This window comes from Schistocerca piceifrons, chromosome 3 (genome assembly GCF_021461385.2).
Source record: "Schistocerca piceifrons isolate TAMUIC-IGC-003096 chromosome 3, iqSchPice1.1, whole genome shotgun sequence".
NCBI lineage: Eukaryota > Metazoa > Arthropoda > Insecta > Orthoptera > Acrididae > Schistocerca > Schistocerca piceifrons.
In genome coordinates, this window is record NC_060140.1 from 501,944,508 (window position 1) to 501,967,891 (window position 23,384).

The 23,384-nt window shown below is 41.0% G+C and overlaps 1 protein-coding gene across 1 annotated transcript in view; it reads right to left on the reverse strand.

Moving 5' to 3' along the window:
- Positions 1-23,384, reverse strand: part of LOC124788215 (protein phosphatase 1 regulatory subunit 16A) — an 80,720-nt gene that overhangs the window by 55,244 nt on the left and 2,092 nt on the right. Inside the window, exon 4 of the mRNA XM_047255394.1 lies at positions 13,795-13,940. Coding sequence (XP_047111350.1) covers positions 13,795-13,940 — 146 coding nt within the window. The remainder of the gene's footprint in view (positions 1-13,794; positions 13,941-23,384) is intronic.

Consider the following 23,384-nt stretch of genomic DNA (forward strand, 5'->3'; position numbering starts at 1 on the left):
CCAGAAGCGGCCCCAGTGGACAATGTCTCAGCAGAAACCTTCGAGTATGCCTTCATATTAAACTGGGTGTCATGATTTGGCTGTACTTTGTCCATCACCACATATTGCGGTAAACAATTTGAATCTGATTTGTTCGCAAAGCTAACAGCATTCTGTGGGAAGATCCACCACAACACAACCAGCTACCACCCAGCCAGTAATGGCATGACAGAGCATTGGCACCGCACTTTGAAAGCATCCCTGATGTGCCACGATACCAGGTGGACAGAAGCTCTCCTGATGGTCCTGCTTGGCTTACGAAAATTATACAAGCCTGATCTAGACAGTTCCCCTGCAGAACTAGAGTAAGGAGAGTCATTACGACTTCCTGGTGAGTTTGTAGGTATGACTCCACAGCCTGATATATACCTGTCTACCTTCGTCAGTTACCTTCGTGATAATGTCAGAAAAATCCGATCTCCGCAACCATCCAGGCATAGAACTGTTGGTACCTTTAAGACATGAGGACATGCACTCATGTTATGTTATGAACTAATGGCATCAAACCGGCCCTCCCGGCACCTTACACCAGGCCACATCGAATCATCACTAGGGGAGATTGCACCCTGGATGTTCTTGTGAATGGAAAATGAGCCACTATCACAACTGACAGGGTCAAACCAGCCTACATCTTCAACGAGCCATCCCCCACTGAGACTCGGCGAACACAGCTTTGCCCAGAACTTGGTCCGGCAACACTGGCTCCAGCACCACCACCGACCAGGACGTCAGCTCCAGGGGACCAGCACACCACAGCTCCAGGGGCCAGCACACCACAAGGTCTGGTCGGCGCGTCCACTTCCTGGCGCACTTACTGGATGGCACCCCGAGGGGGCTGTTGTAGCTACCACAATTAGCAGTGCAGTGCAGATCGGTTCATGAGTGCATCACCCATTGTCACATAGCAAGTATTTTATTTTGCACCGATAAATCAGTTTCACGCGGGCGGCCAGGAGCACTGTGTTGTGTCCGTTACTTCGTACCATTTATTTTTATTATACAGTTTTTTCCATGTTCTTGTTTTCTCCATGTTAATTGTTAAGTACTTTTTTATACTTAGTTCTTTAGTAACCAGCAAAGAAGTCACTTGTTCATTTTCGCACAAAACTTGCCTTGTCTTACACTGAGTCTAAAAGATGTCCTGCATTAATTGCCGAACGGGCGAATAAATATCGTGTCATCTCAGCATTGACGGTATCGTTGTGCATTATTTATAGCAAACTAGCAGGCTAACCGGTCGGACGGGCCAGAACCTATCCCTATGGCCAAAAAATAGAAGAACACGTCATTTGATCGATTTTTGCTAGAGAAAGAAAAATGCAGTTGCTATCAAATCCTTACTTAGATACTATAATGTTCATTTTCTGTTGTTAACACCATGTTTCATTTCAACAGAAACTGTAAATAAAAATTCATCTCTCTTATAGAAGTTGTGTCAATTATAAACAAAACATTTATTTTCTTGAAATTTTTAGAATTTTATGAAAATAACTACTGAAAAATTATATTGAGTTTTTTAAGAGCTGTGGTGCCATTTTATATTTCCCAAAACATTTCTCTTAGAACAAAAAAGAGAATGGCAGAGATTAAACATGGATGCCACCATGCAGTTCTCTAATTGAGTAGTAATTATTGACAGACCCTTCTTTTTTAATGACTGGAACAGCATTATGGGGTGGAAGTGCGCCGCCCCTCCTTGCAGATGTATAGGCACGCATATGCGTGTGGGTGTATAAGAGATAACTCCAAAATGTAGCAAATTTTCTCTCCTCTGTGTGAGCCTATCGACGACTCAACATTTCTGCTTTTCGGTGAGCTGTCTCCTTTAGTCCTTAAGTATTTAAATTCCACAGAGAAGAATCTAAAATAATAAATCAAGAAAACATGACTGCCCGAACTTTTTTAAAAAGGGATGAACCAGTTACTCTGCAGCAAGACATTACAAAAATAATCAGCAACAAGCCTCTGACTGAAATCTGGACAATACACAAAACTTTAAAAGTGTTATCACACACTCACTCATCAAGTGAAATTTAGAGTAGTCCCCCACTTAAACTTTCTTCTGCTCTCATGAAAACATAAAGCACACACTGTGAAAATGTGACACACTGTGAGCACAATAAAGTAAGGATCCTTCTGCCGGAGAAGAAAGGCATGCATAAATGGACAGCATCCAATTCAGATGATGGTCAGGTCAACTTCGCTCCTCTGGACTGACCAGTAAGAGGCATGTTGCTGCTGGAAGCTGGCTTCACCAACCACAGACTCTTGTCCTCCAGTGCCAATCCCCATCATACAGATGCTCAGCTCTTTGATTCAACGGCAAGTGTGATACAATATGTGACATTAATATTCCTGTAAGCTTTCTCGCCTACTGCTTCCTCATACAATTTTGCACTATATAAAACCAATTCAGTGGAAGGTAAATCCTGATATTTGGGTGTGGGGGTGGGGGCGAAGGGGTCCATTATAAACCTGGTTACTGTCTAAAATATCATGGAATATTTATGTTGTGTATGAAGCAATTAGTGTACAACAAAAACTGCCACCATGCAGGCACAACCGATCACCTGGCGCCTCTCAGTCCTGTGCACAGACTCCAGATGGCACTCAGAAGCCTGCACCTCTTTCTGCTTCACACCACTTCTTACAGCGCATTGTACTCATCCGCCAATAGAGTGAACAGCAGCCAATAGTGAACGCTGTTAGCTGTGGACTATTTTGCTTCCGCTTCATATGAGTGGACATGGTTATTCTTCTGCCAACAGGCACAAAACACGAGGCACCATGGATGCTCAGACAGTTACAAACCAGCAGTCAGTTTACTTCAGTGCCTGCAGATAGCTCAGTACAGTTCCCCGATGACTTTTGTGAGTACGAGGATGAACTGCCACATTTACGCTGGCCACCACAGTCACTAGATTCCTATAGTGTTGAACATTTGCGGCATACTCTGGAGAGAAGGGCGCGTGATCGCTATCCACATCCACCATCATTATCTGAACTTGTCACTGTTTTGCAAGAATGGTAAAAGATTCCCTTGAAAACCATACAATACATGTATTTACCCATTCTGATACAGCTCTAGTTTGTTTTGAATGCGAGTGGTTTTCTTACAACATACAAGGCATGGTAATGTGTTGCAGTTTTTGGTGTTCCTTATTTTTGTCCACTTCTTCAATTCTGGTCTTGTAAATTGTTCAAGTGGTCATCTGCTTCAAGCTTGGTGTAAAACATTAACATAAACTACATCTTCGTTAAAAGGTAACATTCTCACAGATATTTCAAAAGGTCACATTGCTTGCAGATGATTATTAAAAATTCATTTCATTGGTGGGTGAGCAATAGTGTTATTTGCAGATGTTAGAGGTGTGGGTAGTATTTAATAAGCTTGCAAGGTTATGATGAAACGTTTCCTGTTGTCGAGTGGCAGCTCACCAGTCTCCCTGCTGGGAACAAGGTTGATCTTGCGAGTACCAGAGGACAGCCTAATTTCCTCATGCTGCACCATATTCAAAGTTTTTAAATCGGGAGGTCTGGTGGACCCATAGATCATATATCTATAAAAACCTGAGGTCACACACAATCTTTATGAAACTGGAGCAGCTGCCATGTGTCTGGTCACCAAATACGAGGGTTGGAACTTAAATAGTGGCAACTATTTATTCACAACCGATACAAAAGAGTTACATGTTTGCAACTGTTACTGTCCTTCAAAGTAGTCACCAGCATTGTGTAGAACCTGTTGCCAGTGATGTGGAAGGTGTAGTATACCATTAGCAGAGCCTGTTCTGTTGAAGGTGCGAATGGAGGGGTCTAAAGTTACGTGATTCTCGTGTACGACTGTGATGGTGTTATCGTAACGAATTACGTTCCTCCACATCAGATCGTCAATGCACTGTATTACGGTTGGTTTTTGGAGCATCACCTGCGACTAGGTTTGCGAAAGAAGCGGTGACACTTTTCTGCACAACCCACCCATCATTTTGCAGGACAACGCGCAGGCGCATACAGCGCAAGCTGTGGCTGCTCTGTTCGGTTGATGGGGCTGGTAAGTACTGTACCATACTCCCCAGACTTAAATCCTTGTGACTTTGATTTGATTCCAAAGATGAAGGAACCACTTCGTGGCATTCGCTTCAGAACTGTTCCAGAGATTCATTAGGCAGTAGACTGCTCTATTCGCACCATCATCAGAACAGGCACTGCTAATGGTGTACTACACCTTCCACATTGCTGGCAAAGGGTTCTACACACCACTGGTGACTACTTTGAAGGACACTACCAGGTGCAAACATATAACTCTATTGTATTGGTTGTGAATAAATAGTTGCCACTATTTACGTTCCAACCCTGGTATTACTCACATTTTGAAAATATTTACAGCTTTTAGAAACAATGTTTTCAAGTCCCTAAAATACAGCAAACAGATAACATTAAAATCAAATAAAAACATCCTGGAAACTCACAATTTCTTTGAAATGTAGAACAATGTCTACTATTCTCAGTTCAGACAACTCAAACAAGGGAAAGGGGGGGGGGGGGGTTGAATGAATTCTGTTGGAAAGACATACCTCTGTACAGAACTCAAAATGTCTGTTCTCAGTCTATTCTTCCAGCAATCCATCTGTCAAGTAAAACTCTGACATATTGTTGTTGCACGGATGGAGGAAGATCAGCAAATGCAGAAATCAGCTGCAAATAAAGAACAGTGAACAGAACTACTAAATGTGGAGGTTTTGCTGTTCATGTTGTTGTTGTGGTCTTCAGTCCTGAGACTGGTTTGGTGCAGCTCTCCATGCTACTCTATCCTGTGCAAGCTTCTTCATCTCCCAGTACCTACTGCAACAGACATCCCTCTGAATCTGCTTAGTGTATTCATCTCTTGGTCTCCCTCTACGATTTTTACCCTCCACGCTTGCTGTTCATAGGAATATCAAATACAGTCTCGCTTCAACAACTATCTTTGATCTCTCGTTCAAAGCAATCAGACATGATATTGCTATTTTGATATTTGAAATATAATGTGGCAGGGGAGAACCTATCAAGACTGAAAAAGTCCTTGGAAGACCCATTCATGGAGCTGCACAAAGATATTACGCTTCCAAGTAGTAGATACACATTCATAATGTACAAAAAAAAAAAAAAATACTTATGAGGTGATGCCTGTACAGAGAAGTCAGTTGTACAGCTACCTCCAACAGGATCAGGTTATCAATGGTGGAGTCAAAGTCCCTCAAACCAACCTGAAAGCGATTATGTCTACATCTACATCTATATATACATATAAACTCCGCCAGCCGTTGTACAGTGTGTGGCAGAGGGTACCCTGTACCACTACTAATCACTTCCACTCGCAAAGCGAGGCACAAAAGACTGTCTGGGTGCCGAGGGAGGGAGGGAGAGAGAAAGAAAGATTGGATTTGGATTTAATGGAAGGAAGGAAGGAAGATTAGGTTTAATGTTCCATCAACTATATGCCTCTATATGAGCCCTAATTTTTCATATCTTATCTTGATGGTCCTTACACAAAATGTATATTGACAGCAATAGGATCATTCTACAGCAAGCTTCAAGTGCCAATCCTCTAAATATTCTCAATTGTGTTCCTTGAAAAGAATGTTAAGATCCCTCCAGGGATTTCCATTTGAGTTCCCGAAGCATCTCTGTAACACTTGTGTGCCATTCGAACCTACCAATAACAAATCTAGCCGCCCACCTCTGAATTGCTTTCATGTTTTCCTTTAATCCAACCTCATGCAGATCCCAAACACTTGAACAGTACTCAAGAATAAGTTCCACTAGTGTCCTACATGCAGTCTCCTTTATAGATAGACCACACAATCCCAAAATTATCCCAATAAACTAAAGTTGACCATTCGCCTTCCCCACCGCAATCCTCATATTCTCGTTCCATTTCAAATCACTTTGCTACATTACGCCCAGGTATTTAAATGACCTGACTGTGTCAAGCAGGACGCTACCAATGCTGTATCTGAACATTATGGGTTTGTTTTCCCTACTCATTCACATTTTTCTACAACTGGAGATACCTGCCATAGAAATTTTGTCTTTAAGTCAACTTGTATGCTCCTTCTGTCATCCAACTTCGACATCTTTCCACACAGCACACCATCATCCCAAACAACTGCAGATTGCTGCCATCCTGTCTACCATATCGTTCATGTATACAGAAAATAACATTGGTCCTATCAAATTTCCCTGGGGCACTCCTCACTATACCCTTGTCTCTGACGAACATGAACACTCGCTGTCGGGAGCAACATACTGACATTGAGACTGTGATTGGCGATGGCATGGAAGGCAGTATCTTCAAAATCTTCAATGAAAAGATTGGCAGCAACAGGAAGATTTTGAAGGTACCACTTCTATTATTTAAGAAGTCTTCGAGCCACTAGCATATCTGGGAACCTATTGTTTATGCTGTTATCTTCATTAACAGTCTGCATTGGAGTATTGTATCAAATGCTTTTTGGAAATATAGAAATATGGAATCTGCCTTTCATCCATAGTTCACAGTATATCATGTGAGAAAAGGGCAAGCAGATTTCACATGAGTGATGCTTTCTAAAACTGTGCTAATTCACAGATATAAGCTTTTCAGTCTCTAGGAAATTCATTATGTTCCAACTCAGAATATGTTCCAGAATTCTACAGCACACCAATGTTGAGGATATTGGTCTGTAATTTTGTCAGTCCATTCTTTTACACTTTATACGCACAGGAGTCACCTGCACTTTTTTTCTAGTCACTTAGACCTGTGTGCTAGGCAAAAGATTCACAATAAATGCAAGCTAAATAAGAGACCAATGCCACAGACAATCTTTGTAAAACCGAATTGGGATTTTATCCAGATCTGGTTACTTCTTTGTTTTCAACTCTTTCAGTTGTTTCTCTATGCCTAGTGTGCTTATTACTATATCATCCATAAAGGACTGTGCGATGGTCAAATGACTGTATGTTTGTATGATTCTTCTGTTTGAATGATTTTTACACATGGAATTTAAAACTTCAGCTTTTGTTTTGCTATCTTCAACTGCCATACCAGACTGGTCAATGTGTGACATGGGAGGGAAGCCTTAGACCCATTTAGCAATTTTACATAGGCCCCGAATTTTCTTGGATTCTTAGCCAGAAATTTCTCTACGGTATGACGGTGGTAGCTGTTGGATGCTTGGTACATTGATGTATTCACAGATGCACGAATCTCTAACTTTTGCCTGTTGTCATTTGCGCGTTCTCTTTTGAATTGAGAATATACTCAGCATTTTCCTAATTTCATCAGTAAACCACAGCGGGTTTTTTCTGTTCTGAATCTATATACTAGGCACATACATGTCTAAGGCATGATTTATAACCTGTTTAAACTCTGCCCACAATTCCTCTATGTCTATCATCATGGAAGTAAATGACTGCAGTTCATCGTCTAAATGAGATACTAACAACTGCTAATCTGCTCTTTCAAGCAGAAACACTCTCCTAGCTTTCTTGACAGATTTATTAACTTTCATAGCCATAGTCACTATGGTGACATGATGATCACCAATCTCCCTTCCCTATAATGGTGCTATCGATATTGTCTAGACCGTTTGTAGCTATAAGGTCTAAGTTATTTCCATTGCATCTGGGCTGCCGATCTAGCTGCTCAAGATAGTTTTCAGAAAACGTGTTCAAGAGCAGTTGATGATCTTCACAGGTATGCAGCAGGTGGATTTCATCATCCTGAAGAAACGATACTTTGATGGTCCAACTAGCTGCCATCTTCAGGTGAGATTCAGGTGCACAATCGCGCTGGAACTAAGAGAAAAGGTCTGCCCTCTGATTTAAGTGCAAATCCCACTAACAGGAAGCTGGAACAATAATTTATTTATCTTTAAAAGACATTGAGACTGTGATTGGCGATGGCATGGAAGGCAGTATCTTCAAAATCTTCAATGAAAAGATTGGCAGCAACAGGAAGATTTTGAAGGTACCACTTTCATGACTACTACTATTGAATTCAAATGTTTTTTGATATTGGTAATGACATTTTTATCACTTGGAAACAAGGAATGTAAGCTCCTCATAGGTATTTAGATTAACTGCCTTCATCCACACAACGAGTTTTCAATGGAAATTGAAAAAGATGGCAAATTAATTAAATTTTTTGGAGGTTTTAGCGTACAAAAAAAGAAAATGTGACTTTGGGATACAATGCATCCCCTAAACCTATGCATACAGACTGCTATCTCCATGCTACTAACTGTCATCCACCATATCAACGCATGGGAGGTTTACATACACTGGTCAAGAGAGCTTATGCTGTTTCAGATTCTGATAATTTAATGCAGGAACTGGATTATCTTAAGGTTGTTTTCTGGCAAAATGCATATACTAATCACCAAACTGTTCATGCATTCCAATTTGGACCACCATGTGAAAAAAATGAGCACTTTTAAGTCAGTTGCTTTTTTATTCTCTGCGGGCAGTATTTCTTCAAAAATTTCAAAACCCCCCGGAAAATACAACATTAAAAGTGTCCTTTTGCTTCGGCCAAAATTAGAGCCTTTCTTGGATGTCTTAAAGACAATCTGGGATTGAGGAAGCCTGGAGTGTATAAAATTCCGTGTCACTGCAGAAAGGTTTATACTGGACAGACTATTTATAACGATTCATGATTGATGTGCAGAACATCAATGACACACGTTTGCTCCAGGCTGAAGAAAATCTGCCATTTCTGAACAGTATCTCAATGAAGGGCATAATATGTGATTTAAAGAGATGCAAATTATTGCTCTGGCTTTCCATTACTAGGATTGTGTACTTAAGGAAGCCATCAAAATATGATTATCCGAAGACATTATTAGTAGAGACACAGGTATCCCTTTAAACAAAATGTGGAATCCTATTTTATTACATAGAAAACAAAAATGGCCTGGTTTTCGACTGGCTGCATCTTAATTTGCAATTCATCACTTTTGTTAGCTTCTCCTTCACCGGTACTACAATTCTTCGCTTTGCAGAGGGCAGCCCTTCCTCTTCTCATGCAGGCGCTGAGCCTGTTCCGAGAATATAAAGGAGCTACCATTATCTGATGTTACCTTAGTTCTGGTGTGAGTGTGCACCTGCAGTCTCACCTGCCAGTTGGACCATTGGAATATTGTGTCATAAGGGTGATGAAATCCAGCTGCACACCCGTGAAGAGCATCAACATTTATTACACCAGGAAAATATACATACTCAAACACTCAAAAGTCTATCTACGTTCCCTTCAATGTTGACTATCCACTCCATATCATCCATATGCAAATGACAAGAGTAAAACTATAACAGCTATGAGCATCTCTACACTCCTCTCAGCTTTGAAGAGGAGTATTGAAATTGTTTTCCTCCTTTAGGCAGGAATTATCTCACCACCCATATAAATTTAAAAAGTGTGGAGCAGAATTCTGTACTTCTCCCTCTGAGGTGGACAACACGCTGCAATGTATGTTATCAAAACCTACACTCATGTTCAGAAAAAACAGAACACCTTGAATCACTAGAGATAGGGTGTTCATATTCACATGACATGTACATTAATATGTTCTGCAGAAATGATTAGCATTTCAGTCACCTCGGTCCAGCATGTGTCCTGCTGCCTAGTGGGCACAGGGTTCGCCATGGGCCCTGATAACTTGTTCTATGCGTGATGACATCAATGCATATAAAGCGCGAATGGCATCCTGTGGTATAGCCATCCAGGCTGCATTCACCTGGTTCCAAAATTCATCTGTCATAGTTGGCAATGGGTCACTGTACTGCACCCATTGTTTCACCATACCCCACACATTTTCGATTGGTGTCAAGTCTGGTGATCTGGCGGGCCAAGGAAAAAGGCTGACATCCTGCGACACCAACAAGCAAGTGTTCGTGCAGAACGTGGTTGTGTGTTGTATTACTGAAAAATGGCGTCTGGGATGTTGTGCAGAAAGCGTATGGCTAAAGTGTCGCAGGATGTCATTCACATAGGTCAAACTGGTCACAGTGCCCTGGACAAGTAAAAAAAGTGATTTGTGGTTTTACCAAACAGCACCCCACAACATAAGACCTTGAGGTGGCATTGTATGTACTGTACAAAGGTAATCACTGTGATGTCGCTCCCCTGTCTGTGGCGAACCAAAATGTGGCCATCATTTTCAAACAAACAGACCGTGGATTCATCTGAAAGCACTATCTGATGTCATTCCTGACCCCAGTGACATCATTCCAAACACCATTGCCATCTAGCCTGTTTCTACACACTCATCAAAGGTAGATGGAGAAGTGGACGATGCATATACAGCTCATGCAGTAATAAATGGTGACAGAAAGTCACCCCTGATAGTATACAATGTGTTCCATTGTTGCACCAGAGATGATGAGGACACAGATCTGTCCTGCAATGTCATTCATATGAGGTGTTGATACTCTTGAGAGTGGCGGGTCTGGGTGGTGCAACCTGACCCATCTCATTGTGTTCTACGGCCTTCCATAAACCATTCTACACACACCCATTGCACTGCCGAAACACAACGTCCCTCATGGGCAGAAATTTCCTGGATGGATCCAGCACATTCTCTCATGCCAATAATGCACCTTCTTTCAAACTCTTTGATTTGATAGTAGGTTTCGTGCATATGCCATACTGATCCATAACCTTTAGTTTACAGCAACAGGCACATTTTATTGGAAGGCAGTGTTGCATTGCAATGTCAATGCTGACCTTGAACCTGCAGGCCGATATGGCTCAAATGCTAATCATTTTGGCAGAACATACTAATGTACATGTCCTCCGAATATGAACATTCTATCTCTAGTCATTCAAGGTGTTCGGTTTTTCTGAACATGAGTGTAAATGTGAGATGGGCTCCAGATCTTGCAGACCCAGTTTCCACATGGACAAAGGGCACCTGTATACATCAGCACTGGTGGAGCCAAAGTCCCAACTGCATCTCTCAGTAGCAACTTTGTAATACTAGAACACTATACTCCAACTGCTGAAATGATCTGCTATCATATGAACTATGTCTCTTGCAGTGGTCTGCAGACTTATACTGAAATTAACATTTCCGCAGAAACTGGGCACCTTCCATTTCTCTCATGTATTCCCATGACCATTTCCCAAACAACTGTACACGTTACGAGATCTTAGTTTTTGATGGCCTACTGAAATCTAATCTCCTAACAATAACGTTGAATGTCGTGGAAAACTTGAGATTAACTAATCCGCCACAGCAAGACTCTGTGAAGCATTTATTCAATACCACACTGTAGTGGAATAGTTTATTGTGTTCACAAACTGTTGCCACAATTTTATTTTGCTTGACTTGGTAATTAGATAACTGATGCACTGATAAAGCAACTGATTTGAACTGGTGATGAGGGATTCGCAAGGAGTAGTACACGTAATTAACAAGAATAGTCTCTTCTCATTTAGAGACGTATATGCATGAATTTTCTCTATGTTAGACATTTCAGTTAGTCCACTTGTGACTTGACCTTGGTGATTGTCCACTGTCATACGGCTACTACCTGTAGTTAGTGGAAAGGTGTTTGTTTTTCTACCCTCATGTCTTCACGTTTAGTTAGGGAGTGAATCTACCCTTTACTCTCACAAACTGTCAGCAAGCACCCCAGAAAAAAATGGCAAATCCTGCTCAAGTGGGATGGCATGAATGAATCTGGACTGCAAGCTATTGGGAGGTGATATTGCTACAGCCAACTTTCTCATGTATGTAAATTGTACGTGCTCCTGTCAATTGCATGAAAATTTAACATATATATTTCCAAAGTGAACTATTTTTGGAGTTGTGTATGTAATTAACCCAAGTCATTTTCTATTTTTCACCAGTCCTAGTCAGTAATGTATTATAAATTAACCTTTACTATTCTTGAAAATAGTGATTTAGAACTGGCAATTCAGAAACTAAATTAACTTTCATTTGCGTACCTTAATGCCTGAATCCTGCACCACACAGAAGTATCTTTTTCTAAATGATTTTCTCCTGATTAATTGAAAACTGTGATCTACAAGCTAAGCTGCAACCAATGTGCTGCATTCTATGTGGGCTTGACAACCAACAAACTGTCTTGTCTGCGTGAATGGCCACCAACAAACTGTGGCCAAGAAACAAGTGGACCACCTGGTTGCTGAGCACGCTGCCAACCTTCATTTCAATGACTGCTTCACAGCCTGTGCCATATAGATCCTTCCCAAAACACCAGCTTTTCTGAACTGTGCAGGTGGGAACTTTCCCTGCAATAACTCAATATATCCTATGTTTCCGTAACCTTCCTGGCCTAAACCTTCACTAGTCATTGTCCTCACCCATCCAGCCTCCCTGTCCCTATTCCAGCACCATACAGTCCTCATTCCACCAATGCACCGAGTCTTTTTACTTATCTCATTATCCATTTCCCTCCCCCCCCCCCCCCCACCTCTCCGCTGCCATCCGCATAACCTCCCGACTGCACATAGCTGCCCTACCCTCTCTCCACCTCATCCCTGCATGCTCTACAGCAGCACTACACTGTCTGGCACCCCTACCCTACTATCTATCCCCCTCCAGACCCCAGCCTCCTCCTTACCCCACCAAGTCATCACTCCCATCATGTACCGTTGCTGCTGCTCGCAGTGTGGCTACAGTTGCCGGAGACTGCAGTCGTGTGTGTGTGTGTGTGTGTGTGTGTGTATGAGAGAGAGAGAGAGAGAGAGAGAGAGAGAGAGATAGATCTAATTTTGACAAAGGCCTTATGGGCTAAAAGCTTTATTCATGCCAATCTTCTTCTTGTGCCTATCTGTGACTCAGCATCTCTGTTGTATGGTAAGTGACAACTGCCTTTTCATATTATTGTTACATTCCATCCTGGATTTTCCGTTGTTTGATTTCATTATTTTTTCAGTGTTATTTTCCATTTCTTTCTACAAGACAGATTGCCACTACCTATGCTGCAGACCAGCACTGTGAAATATGTACTATTAACGGTAAGTGCCAATAATTAGTGATCATTAGCAAATGTGAGACTCAATAAGTGAAAATCTACAGTGAACTAACCGTTTTTTTTTTTTAACAGGTCTAGTGTTTATTGCTTCAGATTTGTAATCACTTTGATAGTAATGAGCTTTATTAACAAAACAAAGAAATATGACTGCCCTAATTTCCAGTTTTACTCAATCATGTCCAATGGCCTTACCTGACTCATTTTAGGCCTAAAACTATGTCGATAAAACTGTAATTTACGTATTAATGAATTACAATTTTTTAAACTCAAAATGCAGTGTACTTTTTCTATGAGACCACAGCTTAAAATAATTATGACTAGTTCCAGAAAATTTCTGTAATAACAGTGCATGCATTTCTGACTCCTACTTATGTCTAGATAGTATGCTGACATTTATCACTTCAAACATTTTAACTTTAACGGAACACTGAATGAAAATTGTATTTGGATTTGTTTTGCTTATGAGGTGATGGTAAGAGGTGGCAGTGGAAAAATTCCTAAACTATATTATAAAATATACTCTCTGCAACCAAGCCTAGGCATCCCAGAATTTTGTGTATACAGGGAACAATGCACATTTCTCATGATCTATATCTCAAATTTTGATGAAACAAAAGATTACATTTGTACAATTGACCAAGGTGACAAGATATCACTCAAGTACAAAGTGTCTTGTACAGTTTAAAATATTCTGATCATAATCAATATCCAAAATTAAAGACATAAACTTACCTACTAATGAGATATCTAACAAGATGTAAGTGGCCACAAGTAGCTGCGGCATGAAGAGGAGTCCATTTTTCACTATCTTCTGCATTTACATTTGCTCCATACTCTATAAGCAGTTTCATCATTTCCTCATTGTCATCTATGCAGCACTAAAATACAAATGAACTTATTCCAGTATAACATTTTATTTCAATAAGTAAAAGAGTAACTAACATAATTTTTTCTTATTTCAAATGTTTTTGTTAAGCAACTCACTGTGAAGTAGTGACATGAAAAATGTACTTAGTACAGGCAACCTAATCAGTAAAATGACAGATCTAACAACAGAGAACTGAAAGTAAAAGTACACAGCTTAATCCAGACTGAATTATTCACTCTGCAGTGGAGCATGCACTGCCATGAAACTTCCTGGCATATTAAAACTGTGTGCTAGACTGAGACTTGAACTTGAAACCTTTGCCCAACTGAGCTACCCAAGCACAACTCATGACCCATCCTAACAGCTTTACTTCCATCAGTACCTCGTCTCCACTCCAGTCTGAAAAATTCATTTTGGAAACATTCCCCATGGTATGGCCAAGTCATGTGTCCGCAATATCTTTTCTTCCAGGGGTGCTAGTCTTGAAAATTTTTCGGGAGAACTTCTATGACGTTTGGAAGATAGAAGATGAAGTACGGGCGGAAATACAGCTGTGAAGATGGGTTGTAACTTGTGCTTGGGTAGCTCAGTCTGTAAAGCACTTGCCTCTGAAAGGCAAAGGTCTCAAGTTTGTGTCTCAGTCTGGCACACAGTTTTAATCTGGCAGGAAGTTTCATATGCAGCTTAATATTCCCTTAGGGACTGGCTCAAATTCAGCCCATCGCGTAACTCACAGACCAGTAAGGAATAAGCCTGGATGGTTTTCTGGTAGCTTCCCATACTCATTTCGCAAAATTCAGGGCTCTTTACTATGTCTACTTATTGTATTACTATTTGTCATATTTTCACTTTTACCCAAGTGATTTCATTCGTAAAATTCATCACTACTTCTCTCAAAGCATAGTTTTTACCTACAAGGTGCATACAAGTGTCGTTTTTTAAAAATTCTATTTCGGGATGATAATGTTAAAGGAAATATTAGAGAGAGCAAATACTCAAGATGTAGCAATAGTGCCTGAAGCTCTTTTTCATGCTATTCATGGTTGGGAAATACTCAGCCTAACAATGTGCCTGAAGAACCTGAGGATTATGAGAGGTACATCAAATTTAATGACAAAGAGAGCCGATCTCAAAAGAAGACCTGCTCCCAGATACAAGGAAATAAGCTAGTGGCATTGAGAAAAGTGATACAGAAAACGATGAAGAAATGAAAGAAAATGATAAATTGAACAAAACAACTTACAAAGCTTGTAAAAATGTGGAAAAGGAGAGTCACAGATACCTTACAATGGAAAAGGATACTGCTGCATGCAACAAGAAAGAAAAAAGCTTACCAAAAACATCATCCTGGTGTGAAAGGTTAGCTAAAGATGTAGAAACAGTCCTTGCTACTTGGCATTGTCTTGTGAATGAGTCAGTGCTCAACAGACTAGTAACAATCACTGCTCAATTTGTCGATTTTCTAAAAGAGCAATTTTCTAGGTGCCAAAATGTTCTTCCTACTGACCACATTGAGAACTAAGCATTTATCGCTCTCTTGTGTCTGGCCTTTTGAAGATCTTTGATGAATTCACATGATATATTAGACACCACAATGTGCCTGAAGCACCTGAGGATTATGAGAGGTACATCAGATTTAATGACAAAGAGAGCCGATCTCAAAAGAAGAAATCTGATAATTTGGCAGCTGTCCAGGACCACCAGAGCTGCTATTCTCAAACAACTGACAAAAAGCCTGAGTTTTGTGGAAAATGTTCCTTTCACCAATATACCCCTTCCAAAACTGTGAAATGTGGTGTTAAAATATTTGCCTTGGTGTTTGACAAACTTTCTTATACCCATAACTTAGAAGTTTATACAGGGTGTTACAAAAAGGTATGGCTAAACTTTCAGTAAACATTCCTCACACACAAATAAAGAAAAGATGTTATGTGGACATGTGTCCGGAAACGCTTAATTTCCATGTTAGAGCTCATTTTAGTTTCGTCAGTATGTACTGTACTTCCTCGATTCACCGCCAGTTGGCCCAATTGAAAGAAGGTAATGGTGACTTCGGTGCTTGTGTTGACATGCGACTCATTGCTCTACAGTAGTAGCATCAAGCACATCAGTACGTAGCATCAACAGGTTAGTGTTCATCACGAACGTGGTTTTGCAGTCAGTGCAATGTTTACAAATGCAGAGTTGGCAGATGCCCATTTGATGTATGGATTAGGAAAGGGGCAATAGCCGTGGCGCGGTACGTTTGTATCGAGACAGATTTCCAGAATGAAGGTGTCCCGACAGGAAGACGTTCGAAGCAATTGATCGGCGTCTTAGGGGGCACGGAACATTCCAGCCTATGACTCGCGAATGGGGAAGACCTAGAACGACGATGACACCTGCAATGGACGAGGCAATTCTTCGTGCAGTTGACGATAACCCTAATGTCAGCGTCAGAGAAGTTGCTACTGCACAAGGTAATGTTGACCACTTCACTGTATGGAGAGTGCTACGGGAGAATCAGTTGTTTCCGTACCATGTACAGCGTGTGCAAGCACTATCAGCAACTGATTTGCCTCCAAAGGTACACTTCTGCAAATGGTTCATCCAACAATGTGTCAATCCTCATTTCAGTGCAAATGTTCTCCTTACAGATGAGGCTTTGTTGCAAAGAGATCAAATTGTAAATTTTCACAATCAACATGTGTGGGCTGACGAGAATCTGCACGCAATGGTGCAATCACGTCATCAACACAGATTTTCTGTGAACGTTTGGGCAGGCATTGTTGGTGATGTCTTGATTGGGCCCCATATTCTTCCACCTACACTCAATGGAGCACATTATCATGATTTCATACGGGATACTCTACCTGTGCTGCTAGAACATGTGCCTTTGCAAGTACGGCTCAACATGTGGTTCATGCACGATGGAGTTCTTGCACATTTCAGTCGAAGTGTTCGTACGCTTCTCAACAACAGATTCGGTGACCGTTGGATTGGTAGAGGCGGACCAATTCCATGGCCTCCACGCTCTCCTGACCTCAACCCTCTTGACTTTCATTTATGGGGGCATTTGAAAGCTCTTGTCTACGGAACCCCGGTACCAAATGTGGAGACTCTTCATGCTCGTATTGTGGACGGCTGTGATACAATACACCATTCTCCAGGGCTGCATCAGCGCATCAGGGATTCCATGCGATCGACGGTGGATGCATGTATCCTCGCTAACGGAGGACATTTTGAACATTTCCTGTAACTAAGTGTTTGAAGTCACGCTGGTACGTTCTGTTGCTGTGTGTTTCCATTCCATGATTAATGTGATTTGAAGAGAAGTAATAAAATGAGCTCTAACATGTAAAGTAAGCGTTTCTGGACACATGTCCACATAACATATTTTCTTTCTTTGTGTGTGAAGAATGTTTCCTGAAAGTTTGGCCGTACCTGTATTGGTAAGCAACCAGAAAGACCTTTTGTTGTTACTAAAAGAACATTGACAAGGTAAGGTGGTTCTCTGCACCAATATTCAACACAGGGCATCATATTACATTGGATAACTGGTTCTATAATGTGGGCCAAGAAAAACAAATTTGCAGATACCCACAGAGTGGAAATAGGTGGGCTAGCAAGAAGAAAAAGCATTTTCAGCTTCACAAAGGAAGATACATTGTTGGCCTACATTCTTAAAAATAAGACAAACAAAGTATGCATTTCAATGATCAGAGTGTCACTAGAATTGGAGAAGCAAAGAAGCCAGAAATTGTGACTTTTACAATCAAATTAAAGAACAAATTGACACTGCCAGCAGCTTTGTGCTACAAGCCTGGAGGACACAACACTGCCCAATTGTACTTTGCTTCTATGGGATCAATGTGGATGGCATAAAAAACAAATACTTTTTGCTGGTAATAATGACACAGTAAAAAGTAATCTGTGTCCTTTCATTGGCTTGCAATGCAGATTATCAATGTTTCACAATACAACAAGGGCATTTATGTGATGTTTAAGTCATGTGCCAAAAATTCTGCCTGTTGTTCAGAAGTTTCTGATGAATTCTGGTGCAGTTAATATGCACGCTCTGCGCATGTTTATATCACTCGCAAACGTGTTACTAATTATGAACTTGTCTGGATTATACTTTTGTTATTGTACATTGAGAAATTGTTCAAAAAGAAAATAAATGATTTTTTCCATTATACTTGTTTTAAAAAATAGTTAAAAATAGAAAGGGGAAAAAACTAGATAATATGGAAAAATTGAGTATTCATCTGTCAGGTTCAAATGATGGATTAATTTCATCTACTCTCAACCAAAGTGTCATCTTTCAATATAACCTAGATCTCAGGATATGCAACAGATGTTGGCTTTGCTAACTCACAAGCAAACTGTTACCTTCCAACCTACCCTAACATACACTTCAGTACAGATGAACTTATCACCACAACCTACGTTTCAAAAAACAATATACACACAAAAGAAATATTATGTTTTCTATTCTCTCTCCGTTTGAGTGCTTATAACTTTACATGTTCAGTTTCATTACCCATTTACATCGTGAGGTGCATGGCAGAGGTTATGTCCCATTGTACCAGCTATTAGGGTTTCTTCCTGTTCCATTCATGTTTGGAGTGTGGAAAGAATGACTGACTGAATGCCTCTAAGCATGCAGTAATTAATCTACTCTTATCCCCATGAACCATGGACCTTGCCGTTGGTGGGGAGGCTTGCGTGCCTCAGCGATACAGATAGCCGTACCGTAGGTACAACCACAACGGAGGGGTATCTGTTGAGAGGCCAGACAAACGTGTGGTTCCTGAAGAGGGGCAGCAGCCTTTTCAGTAGCTGCAAGGGCAACAGTCTGGATGATTGACTGATCTGGCCTTGTAACAATAACCAAAACGACCTTGCTGTGCTGGTACTGCGAACGGCTGAAAGCGAGGGGAAACTACGGCCGTAATTTTTCCCGAGGACATGCAGCTTTACTGAGTGATTAAATGATGATGGCGTCCTCTTGGGTAAAATATTCCGGAGGTAAAATAGTCCCCCATTCGGATCTCCGGGCAGGGACTACTCAAGAGGATGTCATTATCAGGAGAAAGAAAACTGGCGTTCTACGGATCGGAGCGTGGAATGTCAGGTCCCTTAATCGGGCAGGTAGGTTAGAAAATTTGAAAAGGGAAATGGATAGGTTGAAGTTAGATATAGTGGGAATTAGTGAAGTTCGGTGGCAGGAGGAACAAGACTTCTGGTCAGGTGACTACAGGGTTATAAACACAAAGTCAAATAGGGGTAATGCAGGAGTAGGTTTAATAATGAATAGGAAAATAGGAATGCGGGTAAGCTACTACAAATAGCTTAGTAAACGCATTATTGTGGCCAAGATAGATACGAAGCCCACACCTACTACAGTAGTAAAAGTTTATATGCCAACTAGCTCTGCAGATGACGAAGAAATTGAAGAAATGTATGATGAAATAAAAGAAATTATTCAGATAGTGAAGGGAGACGAAAATTTAATAGTCATGGGTGACTGGAATTCGAGTGTAGGAAAAGGGAGAGAAGAAAATGTAGTAGGTGAATATGGATTGGGGCTAAGAAATGAAAGAGGAAGCCGCCTGGTAGAATTTTGCACAGAGCACAACTTAATCATAGCTAACACTTGGTTTAAGAATCATGATAGAAGGTTGTATACATGGAAGACCCTGGAGATACTAAAAGGTATCAGATAGATTATATAATGGTAAGACAGAGATTTAGGAACCAGGTTTTAAATTGAAAGACATTTCCAGGGCCAGATGCGGACTCTGACCACAATCTATTGGTTATGACCTGTAGATTAAAACTGAAGAAACTGCAAAAAGGTGGGAATTTAAGGAGATGGGACCTGGATAAACTGAAAGAACCAGAGGTTGTACCGAGTTTCAGGGAGAGCATAAGGGAACAATTGACAGGAATGGGGGAAAGAAATACAGTAGAAGAAGAATGGGTAGCTTTGAGGGATGAAGTAGTGAAGGCAGCAGAGGATCAAGTAGGTAAAAAGACGAGGGCTAGTAGTAATCCTTGGGTAACAGAAGAAATATTGAATTTAATTGATGAAAGGAGAAAATATAAAAATGCAGTAAGTGAAGCAGGCAAAAAGGAATACAAACGTCTCAAAAATGAGATCGACAGGAAGTGCAAAATGGCTAAGAAGGCATGGCTGGAGGACAAATGTAAGGATGTAGAGGCTTATCTCACTAGGGGTAAGATAGATACTGCCTACAGGAAAATTAAAGAGACCTTTGGAGATAAGAGAACCACTTGTATGAACATCAAGAGTTCAGATGGAAACCCAGTTCTAAGCAAAGAAGGGAAAGCAGAAAGGTGGAAGGAGTATATAGAGCGTCTATACAAGGGCGATGTACTTGAGGACAATATTATGGAAATGGAAGAGGATGTAGATGAAGATGAAATGGGAGATACGATACTGCGTGAAGAGTTTGACAGAGCACTGAAAGACCTGAGTCGAAACAAGGCCCCCGGAGTAGACAACATTCCATTGGAACTACTGATGGCCTTGGGAGAGCCAGTCCTGACAAAACTCTACCATCTGGTGAGCAAGATGTATGAAACAGGTGAAATACCCTCAGACTTCAAGAAGAATATAATAATTCCAATCCCAAAGAAAGCAGGTGTTGACAGATGTGAGAATTACCGAACAATCAGTTTAATAAGCCACAGCTGCAAAATACTAACACGAATTCTTTACAGACGAATGGAAAAACTGATAGAAGCCGACCTCGGGGAAGATCAGTTTGGATTCCGTAGAAATACTGGAACACGTGAGGCAATACTGACCTTACGACTTATCTTAGAGGAAAGATTAAGGAAAGGCAAACCTACGTTTCTAGCATTTGTAGACTTAGAGAAAGCTTTTGACAATGTTGACTGGAATACTCTCTTTCAAATTCTAAAGGTGGCAGGGGTAAAATACAGGGAGCGAATAGCTATTTACAATTTGTACAGAAACCAGATGGCAGTTATAAGAGTCGAGGGACATGAAAGGGAAGCAGTGGTTGGGAAGGGAGTAAGACAAGGTTGTAGCCTCTCCACGATGTTATTCAATCTGTATATTGAGCAAGCAGTAAAGGAAACAAAAGAAAAATTCGGAGTAGGTATTAAAATCCATGGAGAAGAAATAAAAACTTTGAGGTTCGCCGATGACATTGTAATTCTGTCAGAGACAGCAAAGGACTTGGAAGAGCAGTTGAACGGAATGGATGGTGTCTTGAAGGGAGGATATAAGATGAACATCAACAAAGGCAAAACGAGGATATTGGAATGTAGTCGAATTAAGTCAGGTGATGCTGATGGAATTATATTAGGAAATGAGACACTTAAAGTAGTAAAGGAGTTTTGCTATTTGGGGAGCAAAATAACTGATGATGGTCGAAGTAGAGAGGATATAAAATGTAGACTGGCAATGGCAAGGAATGCGTTTCTGAAGAAGAGAAATTTGTTAACATCGAGTATATATTTAAGTGTGAGGAAGTCATTTCTGAAAGTATTTGTATGGAGTGTAGCCATCCATGTATGGAAGTGAAACATGCGGACGGTAAATAGTTTGGACAAGAAGAGAATAGAAGCTTTCGAAATGTGGTGCTACAGAAGAATGCTGAAGATTAGATGGGTAGATCACATAACTAATGAGGAGGTACTGAATAGGATTGGGGAGAAGAGGAGTTTGTGGCACAACTTGACCAGAAGAAGGGATCGGTTGGTAGGACATGTTCTGAGGCATCAAGGGATCACCAATTTAGTATTGGAGGGCAGCGTGGAGGGTAAAAATCGTAGGGGGAGACCAAGAGATGAATACACTAAGCAGATTCAGAAGGATGTAGGTTGCAGTAGGTACTGGAAGATGAAGAAGCTTGCACAGGATAGAATAGCATGGAGAGCTGCATCAAACCAGTCTCATGACTGAACACCACAACAACAACAATATCCTCATGATCCCCGAGTGAGTGATATGTAGGGCATTTTAGTGTATTCCTAGAGTTATCATTTAAAGCCAGTTCTTGAGACTCTGTTGACACACTTTCTCAGGATGGTAAACATCTCTCTTCAAGAGTCTTCCAGTTCAGTTCCTTCAGTATCTCTGTGACACTCTCCCATGGATCAAACAAACCTGTGACCATTCATGATGCCCTTCTCTGTATATGTTTAATATCCCCTGTTATTCCAGTTTGGTGCAGATACCACACACTTGAGCAATATTCTAGAACCAGTCACACAAGTGATCTGTAAGCAATCTCGGGTCGACCGAAGCGTCTGATCCCACCCGTCGGCTTTAACCCGTGATGTAAGGCTGTTGTGGTGTGTGACGCCACGACGGCGCGGAATTTAGTTTGTAAGAGTGGCGTGTTTGTAGTTGTCGTTTTGATGCGATCGGTGGTGCTCTCTGGTGGTGTGTTAGGTGATGATTTTGGTTTAGATTGCGAGTGTGGTCTCGTGTGTGAATTTTGGTAAATTGCTTTTTTTATGTCTTTGGTAGGTATGCATATGACTGACAGGGTCAACAGTTTTCGGTTGTCGGCTATGATGGGGGACAGTGTGTTGTCTCTAATAAAATTTCTTCAGCTATTCAGATTTTTGGATGAAGTTGTGAAATGTTCAGTATGTTGTGAAGAAATGAGGCTTACTTAAAGTTCCGGCGTCTCGGACCAGGGACGGCTGTATGTGGAGATGTCATAAGGATAATAGGTCAAGGGAAGTGTTCGATCCCAATTTATGAGATCGGGAGCTGCTGTTGAGCTATATAGGTCAAGGGAAGTGTCCGATTTCAGATGATGTTGTGTTTAGTGGTATTTGGGGAGTTTTGTGGTGTCGGTTTTTTTCGTCGTTTTGCGTGGTTTTGTATGGGGGTGGGTGTTTAAATTTGTTTATATTTAGCTTGTCCCCACCCAAAAACCCCCTATTTCCCGCACTCGTCCCGTTAGTGTCATTAGGCTTTATGTGGAACGTGTGTGTGTTCGTTTTTCGATGTATTTTCGTCCTCATAATGTGTACGTAACGACTTTATATGCGCCATAATGGAATCGTGGTTTATGGTTGTTTCCACCATATTTGTGATGTCATGGGTCAAAGCAGTCGGGCGGGATCGGACGCTTCCGTATTTCCGCCATCTCCTCTGTAGACTTACTCCACTTCCCTAGTATTCTACCAATAAACCGAAGTCTACCACATGCTTCACCCACAACTGAGTCTAAGTGATCACTACATTCATAGAGTACAAGTAGTTTCAAATGACCCATATATTCTTGTGAAGAAGCCTCATCAGCTAAGCCCCAAAGAATTTATCTAAATATTTGTATTTGGGGGGGAGTATAGCGGGTGAAGAATGTAAATTTCAGTTAACACTAGTGTTCATATTAAACCGTGTTTTTAATTTTACAGGCCACAGACAGTAGACAGCAGTCTCTGAAAGTAGTAAAGT